Here is a 13758-nt window from a genome sequence, read left to right on the forward strand (position 1 = left end):
GTGTCAGAAGTGGTCACTTCGGGTCAAAGCTTTGTCTCGGTCTCGGCGGAACACCATCGATGGAAGTACTCAAGGCACTACCATGCCTGCAGCTGACCGGCAACCTCTCCGAGCAAAGGAAACGCTTCAAAGAAAAGTTCGACCTGTTCCGGCGACCACGGCAAAGGACCAAGCCCGAAGTGAAGCAACAAAAACGGCGCTACTTCTTAGTGTCGCTGGTGACGAAGCTTTCGACGTGTTCAACACGTTCAAGTTTGAAACACAGGAAGACCAGGAAGACTACAAGACAGTCGTTTAAAAGTTCGAAGCGTATTGCTCTGAGGTAAGCAACGAAGTGCATGAGCGGTATCTGTTTCGCTCAAGGAAGCAGGCAGAAGGAGAACCGTTCGAAAAATTTGTTCGAGACTTGAAAAAGCAAGCTGTGCAGTGCAGTTTCAGAAAACAGCAGGATCCAATGATCCGCGATCAAATAGCGTTCGGCACGAATAACTCAAAGTTGCGCGAAAAAATGCTTCGCGAAGCAAAGCTGACGTTAGGGAAAGCAGAAGGATTTTGCAAGGTTGCGCAATCTGTGGCGCAACGTAACGAAGTTTGGAGGGCAACGGACAGCCACACTGACGCTATTGCCGGGCGTGCACCACCACCGAGAAGCAGAAGCGCCCAAGACGGCAACAAGCAGTATTACTGCACAAAGTGCGATCGGCGACACAGAAAAAGGCAGTGTCCTGCGTGCGACAAGAACTGAAACATAGGCCACCTGCCCAATAATTTTGCCATGTGTTCTCAACGGATGTCTGAAATTGCTGAGGTCAGAAAAAACGACTGCGATGATGGCTTCGACATCCTGGAAGTGGGCGTTAGCAATAAAAAAGCAGAGACTGGATAGTGGAAGCTGAGGTCGCAGGCAAGAAAGTCTCCTTCAAGGTTGACACAGGGTCACAGGCCAGCCTGTTACCATTTTCGGCGTTTCGGAAAGTACGTGCTGCGGGACCCTGCTGCTACCTCAGTGCTACGGGCCTACAACAGAGGCTTCATAACACACTACGGAGTGACGTAGCAGAAAATAAAAGTAGGAAATGCTTGCAGCACAGTGCAGTTCTTTGTCGTCAAGCATGGCAATCAGGCAATACTTGGACTGGACGCGAGTGAAGCCTTAGGCCTTTTCAACTCACCGTAGCTACCGTAAGCGCCTCAATAGACTATGAAGCCGTGACAAATTTCCAGCACCTCTTCCAGGGACTAGGCTGCTTGAAGCAACCATACAGCATGATCCTGCAACCAACAGCGGTTCCTGTCATTTAACCAGCGCGGCGTATTCCCCTGTCCCTGCACGGCCCTCTTCAAGATGAACTACGAAGGCTGGAGCGCGAGGGAATCAACGTAAAAAAGAACAACCACACGTACTGGGCAAGTCCTTTGGTTACTGTCAAAAAAAAAAAAAAAGGACGGCAGAATGAGAATTTGCATGGATCCTAGAAAAATCAACGAGCACATAAAAAGAGAGCACTTTCAGCTCCCAAGGCGTGAAGATATGGAAGGGGAGCTGGCCGGCGCAACAATGTTTAGCTGCTTGGACGCATATTCCGGCTTTCACCAGGTCCAACTTGACGAACAGACGTCCAAAATCTGCACTTTTTCAACTCCTTTCGGCAGGTACCGCTACCTTCGATTGCCCTTCGGCATTTCTTCAGCGCCTGAAATAAAAAAAACAATGAGTCAAGTATTTGAGGGCCTTACAGTTGTACACCTGTACATAGGTGATATTTTGGTGTGGGGAGCAAACAAACAGGAGCATGATCGCAGACTAATTGCTGTCTTGAAAGCAGCCGAAAAAGCTGGTTTAACGTTCAACGCTAGAAAATGCAGGTTTGGTGTTACGCAAATTCAATCTATATATGACGTCATCGGACGTGAAGGCATTTCGCCAGAAACAAAGCTTGTGAAAAGCTTGCTTGAAATACCAAAGCCAAAGAACAAAAATGTTGTTCAGCGCATGCTCGGTGTGCTCAACTACTTTGCCGGGTATGTGCCGCGCCTTTCTGAGCGAACTGTGCTTCTCCGGGCGCTTATCAAAGCACACTCAGCATTTGAGTGGACTGAAAACCACAGAAGAGAGTAGAAATGTATCATACAGGCTCTAACCACGACAACTCTCCTCGCTATCTTTGTTCCCCAAAGACGGTCCAAAATAACATGCGATTCATCAAAAGATCACATGGGTGCAGCACTCATGCAGTGCTACGATGGTGATGAGTGGCGCCCAGTGGCATATGCTTCCCGTGCTCTAATGCAAGCTGAGAAGCGCTATGCGCAGATTGAGAAGGAGACGCTCAGCATTTCGTTCGGCTGCGACAAGTTTCACCAGTTCGTGTACGGGCACAAAGTTTTTATTGAGACTGACCATAAACCGCTCTTATCTATTGGTGCGTAGGGTATCTGTGACATGCCTCCCCGCCTTCAGAGATTTTTTCTAGGGCTTCTGAAATATGATTTCTGTTTGCAGTTCGTACCAGGCAAACATCTCGTCTTGGCCGACATGCTGTCAAGATCATGCCCGGCTAGTTCCGAGGACAGCGCTGGAGCCGTGGGCGACGTGGAGGTGCACGCAGTGCAAGTTCTGGGCTATTTGGTTACAGATGCGACGCGACGGAAGCTGGAGCAAGAAACTGCGAATGATGGTTACCTGAGCACTGTCATCTCCAGCTTGTCAAACGGTGAGAACTTGCAGGGTGAACTGAAGCCGTTTTTGTCGGGGCTTTCCGTCGTGAAGGGCGTATTGCTAAAAGGAACGAAAGTGGTCATACCAAAAAGCGTGCGACTTGAAATTCTGGGACGTATTCATGCCGGACACCTAGGATTGCAGAAATGCAAAGAAAGAGCAGGACGTCTGGTTTTTTGGCCTGGGCTCAGCAATGACATTACACTGCTGATTCAGAGCTGCCCTACTCGTTGCAAGTTTTCTTACAAACAACTGAAAGAACCATTTCTCATGCGCCCAGTACCAATATGTGCATGGATCCGCGTGGGCGTGGACATTTTTTTGTTTGGAGGAAGTTCGTACGTTGTCGCGTTCGATGTGTTTTCAAACTTCCCGGAAGTCAAGAAGCTCCATGACAGCACTGAAAGAACAATAATTGCAGTACTGAGTGCTATGTTTGCTAGGTACGGCGTGCCTCTGGAGGTATGCACGGACAACGGGCCGCAGTTTGCAAGTTATGAGTTCACAGAATTCGCAAGAAAATGTGACTTCGCTCATGTCACGTCAAGTCCGCACTTCCTACAGTCAAATGGTCTGGCTGAGAAAGAAGTACAGATCGTGAAACGCCTCCTCAAGAAAAGTGAAGATTCGCGCGAAGACTTCTGGTTAGGCTTGTTGGCCTACCGCTCTACACCGCTTGTGGACAGCCGATCACCTGAAGAACTCCTTCAAGGTAGGCGTCTCAAGTCGAACGTACCAGACTTTGGCGGGTACAGTCAACATCAGTCACAAAGCATAATAAGAGCGATGGCGGGAAGCCCTTATCACCCTTGGGTAGAGGGGCGATCGTACGGCTTAGGGACTCAACATGGTCTCCGAAAGGTATTGTGATAGGAAGAACGTCTCCGAGGTCCTACGGTGTAGAAACGGAAGATGGTCGGGTGTTTAGACGTAACAGATGGCATCTCCTTCAGACTCGCGAACCGTGGACAGCGGACGTTAGTGATGATGATTGTGGTCCCTCCGAGACTAGGTCCGCTGAATGTGGGGCACCTGCATCAAGTAGCTCCGTTGATGCTACACCGCGCCAGCCTGCACCGCGCCCTCAGGTGGCGTCCGCCGGTGGTGTTCCAGTACCAGCTTCACCACACCACGGGAAATCTCCCCCCAGGCTGACACTGGTACCAAGAAGATCGGGTCGCACCACTAAGCCACCGCAGCGGCTTCGTTACGATGCGGCCTTTAATAAAACAATCTGAACTCATTCCTTACCCTTCAGAGGATGTATCAGGCATGCGCTCTCTGCGCTGCCTGCCTTATCACGATAGCACTGCTATCACACATTTCGCCAATATAAGAGCGTGACAATAAACCCTAGGGGCAGTCTTGTTCCTGCCATCATGTAGTGGCCTCGATACTTACTTGACCAGCATTGAAAACAGTACACATGGAAAGGTGATGTTGAGGACAGGAAACCTCACTTGCTTTTAGAAGTGCTATGTTCCTGATTAGGTGCGTGAGCGTTATATCACTGAAGCTTTCAACAACATAAATGTTTGTCAGTGGCCCTGATTATTGTTTTCAGTTTGATGCTGGTGGTTTCTGAGTGTTTATTCGTAACAGCAGCAAAAAATTAATATTCGAAAATCAACGCAATTACTACTGTGGGCTCGTTCTTGCTCGCCTTTTCTTCGTGTTGTTTCAGCAATTACACTGAAAGAAGGCGCACTTCACGAAAATGCATGGCTTTCCTTATGCCTTCATTTGCCATTGCAGTTTCTTGTGTTCGTGTATTCGTGATGTTGCTATTTATTTGTATTTATTCTGGCCACGTGATTTTACATACAAAGTGCGGTTCACCTGATTGCTCGCTTGTGGTTAGACTTTGGTAAGGGCGAACGACCCACTTCATGTCTTAAGGTATTGCTCGTAGCCCACTGTTTGATGGTGTAGTACTTCGATCATATCACAGTTTCCCAGTCCACACAATTTTTACATACTTATGCTTGTGATTAAAGTTTGGTGACTGATTATGTATTCATTTGGTTGTAGTAATGTTTTATTTTGTACAGTTATTTTATTAGGAAAATGTAATATGTTTTAATGCTGCCGTAATGCAAAGAGCCTCTGAGATGGCTCATGTTTCTCGCCTCTGGCTAGTTGCTTCTTTTTCAACTGGTGACGAGGTCGAGAAAGGAACAATTAGCAGAAGGCACTATTCTTGTGTATTTATTTCCCATGACTATTAAGTGGCCAGTTGTATTGATTGTACTGGTAATACTACTTCTTACACTGCTTCACTTACAGTAAATTTCATAATTTTAGAGTGAGTCATTCATTCTGCGGTATACCTGCAAATATGACATCTTTCACATGCTTTTTCTGTACACCAGAAAAAAAAAAAACGTTTTGATAAACCATGGCAGTTTAGAAAGCCTAATTTTATAGCATTTCTTCTTTGCTTATCTAACATTGACGTTAACTACAGAATGCTGCTGAAATTTTAGTTAGCCAGTACTCGTGATCATCACATTTATCGAAACTGATTTACATTGCCTATGTAATTACCAATATTTATTAATACTACCTTACCGCGGTATTCACCGTCCATATCTAGTTCATTCATTATTGCTGGTGTAGCAACATTTGGTGGTAGAAAGGACAAAAACTGGAGCTTTTCAGAATTTTCATATTTGTTGCCGATGAAAAAGTGCGTGAGTCTACATAAAACGAAGCTTCACTGCTATTCTGTATTAGTTACAAAAAAATTGTGGAAAACAAAAAGAAAAAAGTAGGCATAGTGCAATATACTCTTGGTCAATTATCTACAAAATCCGCGTTATCTGAGATCAAGAAAGCCCCTGAAATGACAGAGAAAGTAGATGTTGAAAACATATTTTCAGTTCTATAGAAATGCTGTGTTCATTTTTAACATAAAGAATGAGTGAACGGACAAAATATTTGCGAAGAGAAAGCATGGTATAGCGGAAATTTTTAGGCAGACCAGCAATAAAGTCCACACGCACTCACTCAGGCAGAGCAGCTACCATGAAACTCTCCTTTTTTCAAAAACCTTTTACAGCACAGCATGTCACTCTTTATTAGCGGAAAATTATTCTTGCAGAACTTCTGCCCTAGTCACCAAGGCAAAAGACGTAACACTCTTGCAGCGTGCGAAAACCAACACTATCACACCCTGTGACCGAAATCTTGTAGCAGGAGTTGTCACTATAATTCGCCATCCAGACAGCTCGACGACCACTACCACTATTACTTCGGCATTTACGTCCATTGTCCGTGCATTGTGACCAAGAAGAGTCACTGTCTGTTGCTGAGCCACTAATGAGTCCTGAAAAAAAAATTACAAAAGTGAAATTATAAAACGCGTATGGCAGTTGTATGCGGTTTGCTCAACCATGTGCGTGTGAATGGACGGGGTGAGAGTAAGAGGGCAGAGGGGCACGAAGTCTGCCGCGTACAATGCCTCAATATGCCGGGTTTGGGGCGGTGCGAGAACATTCGGCCCCCCTCATCCACTGAACGGGAACACATGCTGGTGTTTTACTTTATAAACATGCATCGTATAATGAAGTCCCGGACGAAAAACCTGGCCGAAAAAAAATACACGCCACAGAAAGACAGTCAAAAAAGAAAGAATGAAACGCATCTATTCGAATGTCAAGCGTATGCCCATGAGCGTGGCCTCTCTGAACATCGCAAGCTTTTCACCACACAGAGAACTTTATCAATTGACTGAGTCTTATGGCTGTTGGCCGATATCACACAACAGAGGCGTGAAACAAAATTATGTTTTCAACATCGAGGTATCATGTTTAAGGTAGACATATTTTAGTTGTGCCTTGCATGCGCATAGTGTACCAATGTAGGTGCCCACTGAAGTTTCAGAAAAATTGTTTCATTTTCTAATGTGCTAGCGTTTAAAAGCTCCTTTTGCTGAAATTTTGATGTGAGTGTCGGTGTCGCCAGTTGTGGACGAAAAATTATCATCTTGTGTATGGCCGCAAAGCATAGAAACATGCAAATAAAATTAATAACCAAACTTTTGGGGTACAAGTGAGGATCGAAACCAGACCGTATGGGCGGCAGGCTGGTGTTCTACAGAACAGCCACGCGTCAGCTTAGACGTTAGGTAAAAATAACTTCCTCTGCTTGGAAATGCAGTGAAAATAGCTCGTGCTCTAAAACACAGGCGTCCTGTATGCAAGCTTCACCATACAACATGCAATATTGCAGTAATGTTGCGTCTCATAAGCGTACATAGCCCTGGGGGTTCAGAACATGCGATTACAATAACGACTTTATGGGTGAAAGTCAGCCACACATTATAAAAGTCACACACATTATTGGGCCCTTAAGACCACGCCACGGGTGCACGGCAAATTAAAAAATTTTTTAAGTGCATAATTGTTCATGGTTACTACCCACTCAGCAGAATTCAGCAGTATGAAAAAAGCTGCACTGACAAAAGCCACTTTAAATATTATCAATGACAGTGTCGTAATCCACAATTTTATCTTCAAGAGCAACATCATACAATAAAAATGCCCCCCCCCCCCCCCCAAATCCCTGAAGAGAATCGTGGGAAAACGCAAATGCATTTCTTGCGCCGAGAGAGAGACAGAGAGAGAGAGAGAGAGAGAGAGAGTACCATGGCCGTCAGTCATTTGCCTTCACCGACTTTTACCACCGCCTTGTTCTTGAGAGGCACCCAGGGCAGTGAACGGTCGAGAGTAGGGAGCGAGTGGACGGGAGAGTGGAGCGCCAACGTTCTTGGTTCGTTCTCGGCACAGTGGCGTCTTAAGCCCATATTTCCTAATGTTCTTGAGAGGCGCCCAGCCAGTGGTTTGTTGAAAGTGAGGCGCGAGCGTACAGGAGAGTGAGGCACTTGGAAAAGAGAGAGCTACCAGCGAAAGAAGGAGCGGCGAAGCACTGCACCTATGCTCTCCTACACTCTCCCGCACCACATGCTCCGGTGGCTAGGGGGCGACCATAAGCGCGCGTATCCGCACCTGTTGCTAGGAGAGATGGAGTAAGAGTGGAGAGATAATACCTGCCGCCGCGCGGACACCGCCGCAGACAACGCGGCATGCCTGATATAGCTCGACTACGAAATGCATTCGCATTTAAAAGTATACACTGAAGAGATGATATCGCTACTGCATCGAACTTCTAAAAACAAAGTTTAAAGGTCCCCTCCCCTCCTTTTTCTATTTTAACATTTTAACGTGAAAACGTTAAAAAGCTTGTCTCACAGAAATTCCAGCGGTGATGTCACTGTCACCGTCGGAATCTGTGTAGACGTCGTTGGTAGTGAGCAAAAATTATCATGTTGTCCGGGACCAAAAAATTCAGAAAGATGGAAATATAATAAATAAAAAATGGCAGATTCCACGTACAGTGGCAATCGATGATAAGCGAAGCACGAATGAGGAAGGTTTGTAGGCCACATAAATATCAGCACAACGTTACGAGGGGCACTGATGTAGTACACAGTAAACAAAAGTAGAAAGGGTATGCGCACTTAGGCATCTAAATAAGATACAAGTATGTTGTTTATAGTCATGTAACTATGGCATCGCTAACGTTTGCAATACCAGAACCAGCAGGGGTAGGCATGTAAATTATACTGTACATGACTTTCATGTCACGGTTATCATGTTTACGCCTGGTATGTTTTCATCGTCTATTCACGTCACGTAATACCAAATTGGGCACATGTGAAGCTTGCGAAATGGCAAAGAGCGCATCATTAGCCTAGTATGTGTTCACGTTCCTACATAACCCGCATGTCCTTGTTGTCGTGTTTGCATCAGTCATATACCTTCGTCATCCATTCACGTCACATAATACGAAACTTGGTATATGTGAAGTTAGCGAAATGGTCGCAAGCGCGCGATGAGCGTAGCGTTTAGTGATCTTTTACATGACTCGTATGCCATGATTATCATGTTTGGACGTGTCATTTACCTTCACTGCCTACTGATGTCATGTAGTATCATATTTGGTATATGTGAAGCTAGTGAAACGACCACAAGCGCACCCTGAGCGTATTTCATAAAGTCACGACTTACATGACATACATGTTATGATTTCTACGTTAGGGCCTGTAACTAATCTTCGCAATGCAATCATTTCATACCATGCCAGTTTTGCAAAACGTCATGCGAACATAACCACAGAAAGAGCCGCAAGACCATGACATGTCAATCATGACATTTATAACGTACATATCTCCATTTTCATGTTATGACTAGTCACTTATGATGGTCATACAGTCATGTTATGCCATACCAAGTTTGGTATCACCATTATCGAAACAGCCAGGAGAGCTAAAAGTCGTAGGTGGCTAGATAGATAGATAGATAGATAGATAGATAGATAGATAGATAGATAGATAGATAGATAGATAGATAGATAGATAGATAGATAGATAGATACGCTCAAAGTTGCGAAGTTCGCTAAGAAATGCTTTAATTTAAAATGCAACCATTGACACCTAGGGACGGCTTAATCCAGACTCTCTGTGTGGCAGTCACTTATTTTACCTCACAGGCTGGATATTTGTTGCAACTACTTTAGAAAAACACTAAATGAATGTCACGCAGTGGAATGAATGTTCTTGACACAAGATGGTCACTGCAAGATGGTAAACGCAAGATGGTCACTGGATCGGATCTTGCCAGCTACTTCTACATCTTGTACAATGCCTGGGGTGCACACAGAATGAATTCTACTTCATTTTTAGTTTCGCCATTACGCCTCCACCGTGTCCACTTAAGGGTGCCTGTTTTCTGTACAATGAACTGAGGATGAGTAAATTATTACGTTCTGCGAACTCTACTAATAACTCCCCTCCGGCATTTCTACAGCCAGTGGCATATTCCCGCACTGCATGGTCTCTGGCCTGTTTCTTGCCTACTTTGGCGTTAGAGTCAATTACCAGTATAGCATGCTGCGTCTTTATTTTATTAATTCTGGACTCTGCGTCTTCGTAGAAGCGTTCAACCAAATGAATAACAAAAAGAAATGTAACAATCGCCGTCATAAAAAAAACTAGGTGTAAATTAAAGGGCTAACTTTCTTTGTTAGATGCATTATTAGTTCTCATTACCTGTTTTCAATTTTTAAGATAACGTAATAAAAGTGCATGTCATTAGGTTGCAGAGTATTGAAGCTGCTTTTCTGTACTTACTAATTACAAACTATCAAGCATTTTATCAACGACTTGACAGGATTTCGAATTTAGGGTGTTGTAGGTTGCCAGTGAATCTTTAGCCTTGAGAAATCAGCACGCAACTGCCCCACCCCCGCTTAACTCTTTACTAATTGTTGAACTAATGTCTCTTTTAAAACGAAGCGCGGGCGTGCTTTCAGAAAGTTGTGTGTAGCTATACGCAACGGTGCATAAACCGGCAGCTTGTAAGCTATTCCCCATGCAGTATTGCGCCGGACCGCTATCTCACAACACGAAACCCCACCATAATGGTCACTCATTACCTGTAACAAGCAGGGTTTGTAGCAGACAAGAACTTTAAGAGATATAACGACACCTGCTTTCGGAAGATATTGAGAACACTCGGAAACATAGCAATTATATTTCCGCTTAACGAGCCTAAACATTGTAGTTCCTGAAATAAACATTGACATTCTTTCTTCAGGTGATGGCACTTAAGGAAATAATGTTTTATATCACGACAGGTGTTCCAAGTCAGGCACAATGACGTCGCGGAGAGCCTGATCTTGTGGAGCATTGATGGTGCACGTGCTGACTCCGTCCGGATGCGATGTAACAAACAAGATTCTTCCCTTGTTGCTTCTTTTCTCACACATAGCTAGTGAGGCGTCAACGCATAACAAATATAAATGTTTGTTGACAGCTTATCGTAAAAGATGTTGATTGTCTCTGGAAGCCTTCTTCCTGGTGTGAGTTCCAAAGCCCTCCGGCGAAGTCTGTCAGACGCTTCATTACGCGTTATTACGCACAAGTGATGGAATCCATTGAAACTTTATATAGACCAATGCTGTGTAGGTCTTTACGACTTTGCAGAGATCTTTGAGTACACTGCTTCAAAACCAGTTCGTGCTTTAGCCACTGCAGAGTAGGCTCATCACGTACTGTCTGAAAGCAGCACGACTTATTGCTGCATACACAACCTCAGTTTATTCAGGGCTGCCTGAATTTCAACGCTTTTTCACATGCTCTGGACGAAACAACGCACTCGAGTCGCGCTGCTCAAGGCACCTTTAAGGACGAGGTCACAAACGCCGCAGCGCTAGCTTAACGCTCGATGTCGACCAATTCATCGATGAAAACTGTCAGATGATCGGCGTGCTTTTCTTCAACGCATTCCAACACCGAAGACCATGCTTCTGCTGTGGGTGTGAAGTGCTTGCTGTGAATTCGCGGAATCGTCCCGTGGCAGTCGACATTTTTACGTGACAAAGACAAAGACAAAGTCTTGTCGTCGTTGTCTCTGTTTGGGGAATTTCAGGCCAAGATCGCGAAGGATGTTGAAGGTCACGAAATCTTGCAATTGTGTACGTCGCCGAAAGGGACAGGGTAGTTCTCGTCGTGGGATCGATTAGATTACTCGACAAAGCTCGTTGAGAGGCGAGAAGACAAGCTTCAAAAAGCACTTTCACGTTCGGCGTAGACTCTGGCTGTCCCAAATAAACTCTTAGGCCTTGCAATAAAGTGTTTCCAGCCGCACGTAGTGCGAATCTCTTGAAGATCGACTGATATGTGGGGTTTAACGTCCCAAAAACACCATATGATTATGAGAGACGCCGAGAGGGCCCAGAAAACTTCGACCACCTGGGGATCTTTACCGTGCACCCAAATCTGAGCTCACGGGCCTACAACATTTTTGCCTCCATCGAAAATGCAGTAGCCGCAGCCGGGATTACATCCCGTGACCTGCAGGTCAGCAGCCGAGTACCTTATACACTAGACCACCACGGCAGGGTGACTCTCTTGGAGAGATTAGAGGCAAACGAAAGACCACATGGTTGACGATTGCTGCCGAGAATAACCTTATCATTGACGTTGGGTGGCTCCCCCAGCTCCTTCCTGCCATCTTTAGAAGAATGCTTACACGGCGTGACAGGGCTGACGTTTTCTTGTCTACTACACCTCGCCCATTCATCCAGGAGTCTAGTGTGACATCAAGAAATCTCATGAACTTAGCTTGCCGTTTCCAGGCATCAGGAAAGGGTATTTTCATCCTTGTTTCTCGTCTTGGCATGCCGAGGAACAGTGTAAAGTGAGACTTTTCCGCTGATATTGTCAGTCCAATAGATGCGAGATGGGTCTGTGTGGAGAGTGCAACCTTTTGACCAATAATTTCTAATCGCCCATTCTGATATTCAGACAGCCAGTTGCATATGTCATGCACATATATTGATAATTGAACTGCCTTGATCACAGTCATAGGTCCACCGGGTGAACCAGCCATGGCCGCATTGAACAACATTAGAGACGAAGCATGAACAAGGCGTAAAAGAAGTTCTGTTATCCCCGCAGACACAAGACGACAAATTGTCACATCTCGCAACATATTGTCGTACGCTTTTCGAACATCTGGTTATACTGGCAGTGTTGAAAAGATATGTTCTCGTTGGTGTTTTATGTGGCTTACCAAGTCTAATATGCTGCCTTGTGCACTCAATCATTGCGGTAATCCAGGCATACATTCTGGAAGAGCATTATGATTTTCAGTCTACCATGCCAGCCAAACACAGCCAAGCTTGTTCATCAGGTTCACTAAGTATACGCATGAAATTATTGGTGCGGGTTGATATGATGCAAGCTCTTCTTTCTTAACCAAGTTTCCGCCCGGCACGTGCCAGGCCATTTTTCATGTTTGAGAAATGTTTCCCTACGCCGACACACACTTCAGGTATACATTAGAAGGCTACTTTTCACTTTTCCAGGCTGATTTGAAATCATTTGGGTCGTTAATCATTTAAGTCAAGGAGCACAGCGTTGACGGAGAGAGCTCATGGCTGATGGCGATTCACGAAGCGGGAAAGATAGACGCAGAATGAAGGGGAAGTGTACACGGTTGTTCATTTTCTCTTCCAGTTGCGTAAACAACAGGAAATTATTGGGTCAGAGATCGTATTAATATATCCTTGAATATCGTGAGGGCAGTAAATGGTCTCAAAGGCTGAGGCGTGTCATTGACATTATTCAATACTCGCTAGAGCCCTAACAGTGGAGCAAATACACTTAAACTCTCTCAAAACGCTGCTAATCGTTCTCTCCGAACTTTTATGTTTTGTCGCTATATTGTTGTGTCGCCATATTGCTGCGTTAAGTCTGTTGAACAGAGCCTTGAACATTGGTTTACCACTTTTTCGCATGAGCTTTTCTTTGTGCTTCTTCTAACAAACCACAAATCATAAAGTTTAGGTCCGTGGCTGAAAAATGTGCACGCAGGTAGATTAAGTATGGCGGCTGCAGATGTTTTGTTCACTAGCGTATCGTTAAATATGTTTCCTGATCAGTGGTGTTAACACTCGCGGTAACGATTCCAATCAGTTACCTTGCTGCACTTAGATGCCACCACATGGTAGTTAGCCACATCATTAAATAAATACAGGGAAATGATCACTTCCCATTGTGTATGGAGCTGGACAACACGTGAGTTTATCTTAATTTGGTTGCCAAATCAGATCAATAATACTTGTACACCCTGAGGGCATAAAGAAGGTTACATTGGCATCATTCGCAACCCATAGGTGTAGCTTATCAAGAGCACTTTACAGACAATGTCCATGTGCATCCGAACTCTGCCCCCCCCCCCCCCATGTGGGAAGTGCACTGAAATTGTCACAATTGATCCGCGGAGCAGGGCAACGATGACACAAATCTAAAAACATCAGACAAGAGGCAGTTGTGGCGACAACAAGCCATAAAAACAGTGCGTATCAAAACTCTGCTCCCGCAGCTTCCCTTCATGACCTCTGCTGAAGCGCAGGATGCTTGACCTTTTATGATATGATAGCTCAAAGAACCTGACAGCTTGATGAAGTCT

At 45.0% G+C, this 13758-nt stretch overlaps 1 protein-coding gene across 1 annotated transcript in view; it reads right to left on the bottom strand.

Annotated features, from left to right (window-relative positions):
* Positions 1–5772: 5772 nt before the first annotated feature.
* Positions 5773–13758, bottom strand: part of LOC119172895 (neprilysin-1) — a 40284-nt gene continuing 32298 nt past the window's right edge. Inside the window, exon 7 of the mRNA XM_075891976.1 lies at positions 5773–6047. Within this exon, the coding sequence (XP_075748091.1) occupies positions 5811–6047 (237 nt within the window). The 3' untranslated portion in view covers positions 5773–5810. The remainder of the gene's footprint in view (positions 6048–13758) is intronic.

Source organism: Rhipicephalus microplus, chromosome 4 (genome assembly GCF_043290135.1).
Source record: "Rhipicephalus microplus isolate Deutch F79 chromosome 4, USDA_Rmic, whole genome shotgun sequence".
In the NCBI taxonomy this organism is placed as follows: domain Eukaryota; kingdom Metazoa; phylum Arthropoda; class Arachnida; order Ixodida; family Ixodidae; genus Rhipicephalus; species Rhipicephalus microplus.